At 38.2% G+C, this 12,504-nt stretch overlaps 1 protein-coding gene across 3 annotated transcripts in view; it reads left to right on the forward strand.

The window, feature by feature from the left end:
- Positions 1-2,362: 2,362 nt before the first annotated feature.
- Positions 2,363-12,504, forward strand: part of LOC112144440 (ras-related protein Rab-3A) — a 16,698-nt gene continuing 6,556 nt past the window's right edge. The window contains exons 1-6 of one of the 3 annotated variants that reach the window (XM_024268975.2): positions 2,363-2,477; positions 4,648-4,872; positions 8,276-8,394; positions 9,407-9,531; positions 9,598-9,656; positions 9,739-11,654. In XM_024268975.2, coding sequence (XP_024124743.1) covers positions 2,475-2,477; positions 4,648-4,872; positions 8,276-8,394; positions 9,407-9,531; positions 9,598-9,656; positions 9,739-9,786 — 579 coding nt within the window. In that variant the 5' untranslated portion in view covers positions 2,363-2,474 and the 3' untranslated portion in view covers positions 9,787-11,654. Of the gene's footprint in view, positions 2,478-2,644; positions 3,147-4,647; positions 4,873-8,275; positions 8,395-9,406; positions 9,532-9,597; positions 9,657-9,738; positions 11,655-12,504 lie in introns of those variants that run through there. The other 2 variants (XM_024268973.1, XM_024268974.2) reach the window with 2 other exon arrangements.

The following is a 12,504-nucleotide window of genomic DNA, read 5'->3' on the forward strand; positions in this document are numbered from 1 at the left end:
TAATAATCCATCCATCCATCTTCTTGACCGCTTCCTCCCATTCGGGGTCGCGGGGGTGCCGGAGCCTATCCCGGCTACTGAAGGGCGAAGTCGGGGTTCACCCTGCAACCCAGTCTGTCGCAGGGCCTCAACCACACACACATCCACTCTCAGACACACCTAGGGGCAATTCAGAGTCACCAATGAACCTATGAAGCATGTTTTTGGACGGTGGGAGGAAGCTGGAGTCCCCAGTGAAAACCCACGCATGCACGGGGAGAACATGCAAACTCCACACAGAAAGGTCCCAGCCGGGATTTGAACTGGGGCCTTCTTGCTGTGAGGCAAGAGCGCTAACCACTGCGCCACCGTGCAGCCCCTATAATAATAATCATTACTGTTATTATTAAAGTCTAACCAAACCCTAAATCAACTTTTTTTTGACTGTTGACTTCTATAAATGGGGCTTTAAAAGTGCTGTCTGCTGCCAAATTTTTGACAAATTAAAAAAAATGGTTTAATTCTTGAAGATATAGTCAAAACTGTCTGTGTACTGCCCCCTACAGGTTGAAATGAGGTATTAAAGTTTAATTTAGTGATTGGTCAAACCATGTAAGTCCCACATCATTTCAGAAGTCTCGCATCATGATCTGCAGCTCCAGTAATGATAACAGTCCTCCCCCCAAGCTTCACCCTTCTGACTGGATTTTCACATTTCGGAAGAAGACAGAACCAAGAGAGACTCTGAAATATCTGGTGAAAACACACAACAATGTGCTTCCCGGTGCCTCTGTAGAGCTCTCCAAAACATATAAACCCAAGCTACTTGCTCAACATCAAACATGATGTGGCAACAAATGAATTCCACAACAACTTTGGCGCCTGCTCCGCGGCAGGACCGTCAAGGTGTTGAGCAGGAAGTTTGACAGGCATCAAAAGAGAGGCGGCAGACGCAGATTTGACACGCCTGCCGCGTTCGGTGTGAATGCATCATAGCACTGTATAACTTCTATTTTGTTCTAGTTTAATAAAGAAACCTGAATATGCATGTGGAATTTGAACAGTATGTTTTGTGACTCAAAGTACAGCAGGGGTGTCAAACTCAATTGCACAAGGGAGCCAAAATTCAAAACACACCTTAGATCACGGGTCAAACAGGATAAACATTTATCTAACACTCTAAAACTACTTTTATAAAACTTTAAAACCGTAACTTTTTAACATAATTATAAACTAGATATATAGCATGCTGTAAACTGAATTTGGCTGCTGAAGATGCTAGTGCTGATAGCTGAAGAGGCTGAAATTGATAGCTAAAAACGGTGAAGCTGATAGATGAAGCTAATCATTAGAACGGCTGAAGCTAATAGCTAAAAACATTGAACCTGATTGGTGAAAACGCTGAAGCTAATAGCTGATAGATGCTGAAGCTGATAGCTAAAAAAAACGCTGAAGCTGATAGCCAGCTAAAATATTAGCTGAATGCCAAATTAGCCTCAAAAACAAAAACAAAAAACTAGGTTAGCTAAAACAGCTAGCATGTAAGTGAAAAATAGCTAAACTTCAAAATAGCTTTAAAAACTGAAAAACGTCTAAACTAGCCAAATTAGCTAGCGTGTAACTATTAGCCTAACTCCAAAACAGTCTAAAAAACTTTTTTAAAAGTTTAAATTAGCCAAAACAGCTAGCATCTAGCTGAAATATTAGCTAAGCCCCAAAATAGCCTAAAAAATCTTAGTATATGCTAAAATAGTCCAAAAAGCTAGCAGAATGTCAATTTTTTAAAGTTTTAAACCGTAACTTTTTAACAGAATTATGAATAATAAAAAGGCAGGAATATTACAGAATAAATCAACTTAAACTTCAAATAACTTTCAACATTTTACTCTCCATAAAGATAATATTTTGTAAAAACTGTACTTTAGAACTGAGCGCAGGATAACATCTGGCCATTAATAACAATGAAATAAAATGATCTGGAGGGCCGGATAGAATTACCAGGAGGGCCGGAGAATTACCAGGAGGGCCGGATCTGGCCCCTGGGCCTTGACTTTGACACGTGATGTACAGTATATGTCTGTGACTTCACTATGTATTTTTGATGGTTGGTTAACAAGAGAAATTTTGTATTCAAGACAAAGATAATGTTACGTTAAAATAAATATAGTCTACTCATACTTTTCTGCAAAGCTGTGCAAAAATATTAATTTGTGCACCACTTTGTCTTTATGCAAATGTTTCTTTTTGACAGCTGTCTTACGCCATAGTTGATGGCTAGTCTTCCGACCAAAGTGATTTTTGCTTACTCCACCTTCAAAATCAACACCGTAACCTGATAATACTTTTGGACCCACCCAGCCCTGGGTCACCATAGCGACGTTATTCTGTCTCTGTTTTCATTGGTCAGTCTTCCTGCCAATCACTCTTAGCTGCAGGTGCAAAGCTGGGCGCAGGAGTATCCGCAACTCTGAAGCCAAGGGGAAAACGCTAGTTTCATGGTAATTTCTGAGCTTATTTACACAATGGGACCGTATTAATTATAACACCAGCATCCAACAGCATGGCTTTACGCTTAGTTTATTTTCATCACTGGAACAAACATCAAAACTTATCACCTTCATTTGACTTAGCAGGGATGTATAGCTATAGCTTCTTCGGCTTAAATTTGAATATACTTTGATGGATGCTGTAGCAGTTAAAGTCCTTCATGGTGGTATTCGTGTAGCGTAATTAGCCAGAATTGTTCTCTCGGCCACGGTACTTGAGGGTGCCGCGGGTAATGGCTAGCCTTTGCTCATACTGTTCGGGCTTTCTCGTGCTAACTTCGATAGTAATGTTTTTCAGCGACACATTTCATTTACAAGTTAAACTTCGTGTAGGCTTCTGCTTGTGGGACTTCAGTGACGGTGCTCGTTGGATGTGTGACCGGGATACAGAGCATGTCTGTCTGCCTCCGCTCTGCCCTCCTCCATAGAGAGGATAGACAGTTTAGCATCTGCTTAGCTTCTTAAGCCGTGCCACTTCCGCTCTCTTATCTCCGCGAGGTGAAGGTGATGTGCGGGATGAAGCTCATGTGTCTGAACCACAGACTGAACCGCACACCGCACAGCTGCGGGATTCTCTGCGTGCTGGTTAGGTGACGTCAGTGTGGGAGGAGCGTTTACTTAGTGAGTGAACAACGAGTTATATCAATAGAGATGGCATGCTAGCTTGTTGCGTACGCAAAGTTGGACGGCATATTGGAATGGTATAGATGCCTGTTTACTGCTGTGTTCCAACTGTACAAGCAGAGCTGGAAAAACAAGACTTTTCACTCGGACTGCGATGATTAGTCGACTAATCGACTATTAAAATAGTTGACTAATTTAATAGTCGATTCGTCGTAACTTTATATTATATAGAGTCAGAGTGTAGTAAAGTTAAAAATTATAACGGCATTATCCTAGCTTTTTGGACTATTTTGGCATTTATTAAGGATTTTTACTATTTTGGTGTTTAGCTAACATTTAGCTACATGCTAGCTATTTAGGCTAATTCAGGCTTTTTTTGTTTTTCAGGGTATTTTGGAGTTTAGCTAATATTTTAGCTGGCTATCAGCTTCAGCTTTTTCAGCTATTAGCTTCAGTGATTTCAGCTATCAACTTCAGGGTTTTTAGCTATCAATTTCAGCATCTTCAGCTATCAGCACTAACATTTACACTAGCATTATTGCTGGTAATATATATATATAGTTTTTAATTAGTTTTCAGCTAATGATGGTTAAAATAAGTGCTTTACATCCAGTTCGCGCATTACCCGATTTATTGACTAATTGGAATAAATAATCAGTGATTAGTCGACTATTAAAATAATCGTTTGTGGCAGCATTACTTTTCACTAGTAAATTATTGCTGTCAGCTGATGGAGATCTTCTATAAAACATTCTAACAAGATATAATATAATCAGTCCCAGAAGCTCATATGACATTCTTTCAAAATAAGACTTCCTGTCCCAAACAGGAATATTCAAGTGAAGCAAATGTATTCCTAAACAAAACCAAACAAAATATCATTTTCTCCTGTTGTACTTTGTTTACTTTGGTGAGCTGTCATCCTTTTTCCTACTTTTCCTACTGCTGTTAACTGGAGCTGAAACATGGTTGCTTAATGATCCAGTAGAAGAAGGATATAAAGAATACACACATATATATATTTTAGCCACTCCCCTCTGAATAGCTACTAACCATTTTTCTGCAGCTTAAGATAAAACGTACTTTAAAGTCATAAAGTAAACTCAGCAATGAGAAAAGATCAGACTTTTTACCAAAGTTTTACCCAGTATTTGTAATCTGTGTATTCTGGGGGACAAACAAGGCCTAAAGATGTCAGCAGGGACATAAAAACCATTACAGTTTATGTTCTGGGTTCACCTCAACCATAAACTTAACTAAAATAAATTAAATCAGTCCTAAGTTATCAACACTTAGTTTTAAAAATTACTTTTATGTAATTTTTCTTTAGCCAGAGAGCCAGTGAAAGGGTAAAAGAGGTGGCTGCGGAGCCGCAGATTGCAGACCCTTGTCTTAGGCGTATTTTTAAGGTTTAAATCACTTTAAATGTATTTTCTTAATTGACTCTGCATTGTTCCTGAATAATTTTGAATTTAACATGATTTATATTCCCGGACAGATGGCGTCTGCAAATTCCACATTTGGACAGAAGGAATCAACAGACCAGAATTTTGATTTTATGTTTAAAATCCTCATCATCGGCAACAGCAGTGTTGGAAAAACCTCATTCCTCTTCCGCTATGCAGATGACTCCTTCACTCCAGCTTTTGTTAGCACGGTGGGCATAGACTTCAAAGTCAAGACTATCTACAGGAATGACAAGAGAATAAAGCTCCAGATCTGGGTAAGGACTTCTTCACTATTAAAACATTTCATTTTACTGTATCCAGAGAAAGCTTTTTTTAGTAGAAAAATGTGTAATATATCAAACTGCAAACCACAAGCTCCCTGCTCCTTACCATTCTGATCCATCACCTTGTAGATTGTCATTTTCTTGCCAATTTAAGGTTGGGGTTGTGAGTGGCTGTAACCTAGCGGGAGAGAACGAGAGAGTAAAAAGAAAATTGTCAAAGCAGTGGCGAGCTTTCTCTGCACCAATAGTCCTGCTAGCAAATGAGAGGCAAATTTTTAATTAACTCCTGCCGCTCTGCAGAAACTATGTTCTAGAAAACGACAGGTTTTTTGATTTCTGTTAAAAAGGGCATAATCATGATAGAAACGCTTTTACAACAGATCAAAATATGATCGAAGTGGGGCTTTGAAGATATACAGTGGGGCAAAAACATATTTAGCCACCAGTTGTGCAAATTCTCCCACTTATAAAGATAAAAGAGACCTGTAATTTTCATCATGGGTATACCTCAACATAATATGATTAAAAATAAGAAAAAAATCCAGAAAATCACTTTGTCTGATTTTTAAAGAAAACTTACAGAAAATGTTTGACTGCTGTCATTGCCAACACAGGGTTTATGACAAAGTAATAAGATTAACTTTTGTCATTGAAAAAATACTTATTTTCCACCATAATTTACAAATACATTCTTTAAAAATCAGACAATGTGATTTTCTGGATGGTTTTTTTTTCTCATTTTGTCTCTCGTGGTTTAAATGATAAAAATTACAGGCCTTTCTCATCTTTTTAACTTGCACAATTAGTGGCTGACTTAATACTTTTTTTGAAGAATTTTTGCCTGACATGTTTCTATAATTTTTGGAACTGTTAAACGTTAGACTCTTTAGTCCAAGGAACTGTCTTTTCTTACCGTAGTACAATGTTATGCAAATTGCATCTAAGTGTAAAGATAAATGTGTTTGTTAATGAAGCTCATGGATGATGTTGTCTCTTTGGATCACTGACATCAGTCTCAGACTCCTGTGATCATTAGTTTTCCTTAATTAAAGGAAAAACTACTAAAGAAGGACGTTCTACATTATTAAGCAAACAAACATTTTCCAGCAATATGGGAAAGAAAAAATGATCTCTGTTGATGAAAAGTGTGAACTAGTTGAATGTCTAGGGGTAAGGTATGAAAACCTTGGATATTTCAGGAAAACATAGGCTTGATTATTGTATTATGAAGAGACTTGTGGCTGATTCAGACACACAGTTTGGTGCAGATTTAGACAGAATGAGGAAGGTTCCTGCAGACAAATCCATCAGATTTAGAGAGCAGCTGCTAAAATACTGTTACAAAGTAGCAAAAACAAATTTGAAGCTGCTGGTGTTTCTAGAGTCCACAAACATCAAGGTGTACGATCCTTCAGAGGCTGCAGTTCTATGCAAACCTTCTATTGGACCCCCTAAACAATCACAGCAGCTCTGGGAGGATATTCTGACATCCTGCAAAGAAATTCAAGCTAAAACTCCCCAAAAAGTTCAATGGATGCAAGAATCATGAAGCTGCTACAAAGTAAGGGTCCTATGGTCAAATGTAACTTGACCTATGAAGATGTTTCTGATTGGAATAGCTTTAGATTTCAGTAAATATGACAAATTCAACAAATGACCAATTTTACTCCTTTCAAGTTTATTTGTAGAGCAGATTTTGTGTACAGAGACAATTCAAAGAGTCTTTAGAGTCTATCATATGTTGGAGAACTCTTTTGTGTGTAATAATGTGGAACAGTGCAATTGAAGGATTTTAGGGTCATCTTTAGGAGGGTTGCTCATGGTTAGTGACTTTAAAATTATGTCGAAATTTGCATTGAATATTTAGGGGGAAAAAAAATCAGAAAAATGTCATTAGCATAAGTATTTGGAACGCGCTGTAGTGGCGGTATTTGTAAAGAGTACTTTGATGCTTTCCTGCTTGCTATCGTGCTGGTTACCTGGAGAAAGAGATTGGTCCATTACAGGAGAAAACTTGGTTTTTTTTTATACCTTTATGCAGTTTGAGTGGTTATTTAATGCTACTGTACAATTAACAAAAATGACAAAAAAACAAAGTTGCTCTCATACTGCTACAGGAATGTAAGAAAAGGTGTGTTGTTTTGGTTTATTTGTTTTAATTAACTAATTTGAGTTATTTGTGTCTAAATTTTCAATGTAGACATTTGAACTGGATTCTGCATTTTACTTTATATTCCATACTTGCATGAAAAAATAAAAAAGGATAAGGGCACAGTGCCATAATATTAGAAAATGTCATGTTTGACTTCTGCATTTTTAATTCTACAGAAGGATTCTTTTTTTACACAAGTTGTTTTATTTTGAAAGGGACTTGCATGTGATGCTTTAAAAAAAAGTCAAATATAGAAAAACAGGACACTGTTTATTATAATTATTTATAGTTGTAAATAAAAAGTTTAATGATCATTTTAACATTTTAAATGAATTGTATTTTTCTAAACGGTGAAGTGAGACTTGGTGGCTCTCATTGGTTTTTGGTTAGTAGCAAACGGACTCAAATGGTTCTTTTAGCTTTAAAGGTTGCAAACCCCTGACCTAGAACAACAAAGTCTAAAACTGTGGCGGCAGAGAGCTTCCTGTCCCTTACAGACCTGATTAGATCCATTTGCAAGGATGTAACATTTTGCAGTGCAACGCTATAATCTGCTGGCCACATAAATAATTGCAGTCATGCACCCACCCTCTAACACCCCAATGTTGGAGTCTCCTTAACAATTTTTAACATGGACAATTAAGCCAAACCTTGGAACAGTATTTAGCTATACAGTACGATGGAAGAATTATTTTTTTAATGGAAATGGCAGATTTTTTTTTTTTTTCTTAAGTTTTTCACTTGATTGTTAAATTAATTCTGTTCCTATAAACCAGGGATGTCAAACTCAGTCGCACAAGGGGCCAAAATCCACAACACACCTTAGGTAGCAGGCCGAACAGGATAAACATTTATTGAACACACTAAAACTACATTTTTAAGACTTTAAAACTGTAATTTTATAGTATAATTATGAACTAGATATATAGCATTACCTGCAATAATGCTAGTGTGAATGCTGTAAGATGAATTTGGCCGCTGAAGCTGAAAGCTGAAATCACTGAAGCTAATAAATGAAAATGCTGAAGCTGATAGCCAGCTAAAATATTAGTTAAGGGCCAAATTAGCAATAAAAACTTTTAAAAAACATAGCCATAACAGCTAGCATGCATCTGAAAAAATAGCTAAACTTCAAAATAGCCTAAAAAATGTAAAAAAAAACAAAAAAAAAACTTAGTTTAGCCTTGACTTTGACACATGTGCAGTAAACACTGCTTCGGTTCTTTTTTTTTTTTTGTCCAGGACACTGCTGGCCAGGAGCGATACAGAACAATAACCACAGCCTATTACAGGGGAGCCATGGGCTTTATCCTCATGTATGACATCACCAATGAGGAGTCCTTCAATGCTGTGCAGGACTGGTAAGAGCAAAAATGTGTCAAATGATTGGTTTATGGATTTCCTTTACCTCATGTTTACGTAGCTGTTATTCTGTTTAGTAGCACAGTTTACTCACCATCAACAGTCACATGAAACCAATCTAAAGATGGATCAAATTATGAAGATCACCTGATCCTTCTTAGATCGTGAAACTTGGTTATAGGTTGGTGAATTACACTGGTTACTTTTATACTAAACTATACAGTATACTAACACACAAAAGGCAAAGTAGTATGAAAAAATGCAGCAACTCACCACTTAAACAAATGGGGATGTGCCAAAGAGCTTTATGATACTTTATGATCTGTTCCACGCCACTTCAGAAAATCAAGCATATTACAAACAAATAAAAACAGCTCTTTGGACGGGGAAGTCCAGTCAAACATTCACAGAACACTTATTAACAGGTGGGCTAAATCCCACCACCTGTTCAGGTTTTACATTTCTTTGCCATGGAAACCTGCTGCCAATTACTGTGGTGTGTATGTGATGATTAATAGCATGTGCCTATGCTCTCGGCTTGTAACAATTTATTTTAGAGATTCATTTCATATCATAATTTGTGGTTGACGATACAATTCATAGTCGATTTTGGTTCATTTTGAACGATCCAATAAGATCCGATTCACTGATCTAAAATTGATCTTTAGCCAAAACTTCCACCACTCACACATTTTCCAGATTCCTTGTACTTCTTCAAGATAATCAAGTGTAAATAAAAAATGTGCACAAAGAAACGGCAGTAAACAAGAATGAATGTCAAACCAATTCACATGTTAGTTTGATAAAGTTCAGCCCGCTGTTGTTTTTCACATCAGGTGTTGTACTGTACCACCTTCAGAACCCCTGAGGGATTAGCAGAATCTAAAACATTATAAACGTTTTCAGGCTGTTGTTATCCATAAAAAAGGAATCACCCGGGGGCAGACAGTTTTTTTTTTCTTTTTTTAAATAACTTTTTTTGAACTTAAAAAGAGCTGAATGTGTTTGTAGGTCAACCCAAATCAAGACATATTCCTGGGACAATGCTCAGGTCCTCCTGGTGGGAAACAAGTGTGACATGGAGGATGAGCGAGTGGTGGCGTCTGAGAGGGGCCAGCAGCTGTCTGAGCAGCTTGGTAAGCATCCTTAATTCAATGGTAAATGTTGTATATTTAAGGAGCTCTTCTCTACCTTCTTTTCAGGCCCAAGGCGCTTTGCAGTCACAGACCAATTCACTCATGTGCACACATTCACACTAGAGGTGGGACAAAATATTGGTATGGTTAACTATCACAATATTTGAGCTCACAAACGATTACCGGTCCTCTCGCTCCCTTTATCAGGTTCTTAAAGTCATACCAAAAGACTCCACCAGGGGGCGCTTTGCGTGAGCTTGACAGTGAAGTGTAAGGATGATGGGTGAAACTGTCATTAATTTTTACCAGACCAATAAGCAGGGGTGAAAGTAAGCCGGAGCGGCCCGGAGTGGCGTTCCAGTAAAGGAATTGGAGGCGGAACGTCGCTCCGGCTGGAGGGAGATCAGCTGTCGGTTTTTGCTGCATAACACTCGACAGAAGCCGTGATCGCCTTTATGGAAGAAAAAATTAAAAATTGACACTCAAACTGAGAGTAAGAAGCGCTTTATTTGGATGTTTATGTTGTTTTTAGTGGCACTGTGACCTGTGTCTGCACTCTCTTGCTTCAGTAACAACACATCCTCGTTCCCGGGTCGTCACATATTGACGTTTGGGATCCTTCCATGTCCCTTTTTGACATTTTGGGTTTCCCCAACTCATCGTTTGTAACATGCTGGCCGTTCCCATTGAACCACACGTCCCCAACCTCCGGGCTGTCTTTAGCATTAGCCCAAATGAAGTGATAACCGTATTCACATGATATTCTCTAACTATATGCAGGCAGTGCTGAACTTTTTTTCTTGGCTGCACGGACCGGGGGGAAAGGTTAAGGTTAGGATTACGGTTTTGGATTAATGCAGTAAATGGTTTCTGTTTGCAGTCGTGACAGCTAACAGGACATTAAAAACGTGCGACCAGTAACAACATTTAGCTTTGGATGCACTTAAATACATGAAACAATGCAGCAATCTGCATCTTGGCTGCACCTATCACGTGTCGCCAACATGAATTTCCATCAGCTTTTGAGCTGGTCCCACGTAAGTACATCAGCCTTAGCAAGTTACCTTTGGAGTTTCAAAGTAGGACGATGAATACATGTTAAATCCTTTTTGCATTTTTATTTTGGAGTATTAAGACAAACTATGCGCCTAACTTAATTTATTGTGACTCTTGGTTGCTTCAGAAGATATCCTGTAAACTCCAAATAGATGACTGAGCGTTCATGTTCCAGAGGTGGAACTAGGTCGTGCATAAAGCCTATTGTAGTTTGAAAAAGCTTCTAGTTGTTGCATACGATATTTTTTTTGTCTGTTCCTAATTAAATTTTAACGTTAACTACCGTTATTGTGATCTAACTTTTTATCCATAATGAAATGAGACTGTTGTGATAGACTTTTATTTTGAAGGGTCTAAAATGAACACTCACCAGGTGTGAGCATTTTCTCCTCTTTGAGGAGTAAAAAAATTAGTCGCCACATGGCGAGTAAATGTTTGTGTAAACGTAGTCATCGATGGATGGATGAATGGCAGCTTTAGACTTTGCACTATTGTGTCGTTCATTTGTTGCACTTTGTACAATAACATTATTACCATGACCTTCGAATTATTTTTCTGATGATCAGATGTTTTCCCTTTTAAAACTGGAACAAAATGAAGAATTTTCTGGTCCTTTTACTGTGTCTACTAACATTATGTCTCATTGTTTTTATGCCATTCCAATATGGCGTCGCTCTTTACGTATCTTAGATAATATTTTAAAGCCTGCGTGTCATCTCCAGTGATACTCACCTCATTGTCAAAGCCTACTTGCAGCGTTGCACAGGTTCCTCTGTATTGAACTTCCCCCAGGGAACATATATCAGACACACCAAAGTTCCTTTTACGTCACCAGATACTACATCCCCCTTTCTTAAATGAAGAACTTCAGGGTAACATAACTAAAACGTTTCAGTAAACTTCTATAGTTCCATAGTAAAGTGTTCATTCACAAACTAACATATCAAAGTACTTATATCTGTGAAACCCTTAACAACTGCATGCATTTAAACACTAAATTCTTTAAGTCTGTCCAAACACCATGTGAAATACTCCAGACTCTACAGAGAGGTGCGCTTGATTCTAATCTGTCATGCCTGTTTTTGAAAAGGTCATTTCTATGAGCAACCGTTTATTTCTGTACATCCGTTTAAAACAATCCACTAATTCTGCCCTTTGAGATTGTAGTGTTTGTACAACCTGTTGTTCTATTTATTTGTGGGTAAAACAAGTTCTGAAAATTTGTTGGAATACGTAAGAACCATACGCTCTGACTTTGTACTTGCAAATATTTTTTCCTCAGGTATTTAAAAAAAAATATAGGTCGATTATCGGTATCAGCTGCAAGAGTCTGAGAAATATCAGTTGTAAAAAGTCATTATTGTGCATCACTATTTAAATCAATTGTCCGTTCATACTTAATGCAATTCGTGTCAAATTCCTGTACCGTACACCGTCTATGCTCTAACAAGCGTCAAAGTGGCTTCTTGATGGTTATCTAAAGGCGTGTTAACCCAAAGCTACCGCCGCGTGTGGGAGGAGCTTCTGTCAAAACTTTTCTAGACCTCATCATGGAGGCTGCGGATGGTGAGAGATGAGGTTTATTTTATTTTGAAAAGCTGAATGAAAGCATTGGTACAAATTTCCATGTCTGGGTTTAGAGAATCTCCTACAGGCGAGCAGAGGCTGTATACCGCACTGGTTGGCTGCTGCTCCATCTATAACAGCAACATGTGGTCAGGGGACGATAGTATGGCAAGCAAAAGGTATCATAAACTGCCAGTAAACACGCAGGGCAGTGCCTCACCTGCAAATGTTCTATGATAATAATTATTCCATCCATCTTCTTGACCGCTTTGTCCCTTTCGGGGTCGCGGGGGTGCCGGAGCCTATCCCGACTACTGAAGGGCGAAGGCGGGGTACACCCTGGACAGGTCG

The sequence above is a fragment of the Oryzias melastigma genome, linkage group LG17 (assembly GCF_002922805.2).
Source record: "Oryzias melastigma strain HK-1 linkage group LG17, ASM292280v2, whole genome shotgun sequence".
In the NCBI taxonomy this organism is placed as follows: Eukaryota; Metazoa; Chordata; class Actinopteri; order Beloniformes; family Adrianichthyidae; genus Oryzias; species Oryzias melastigma.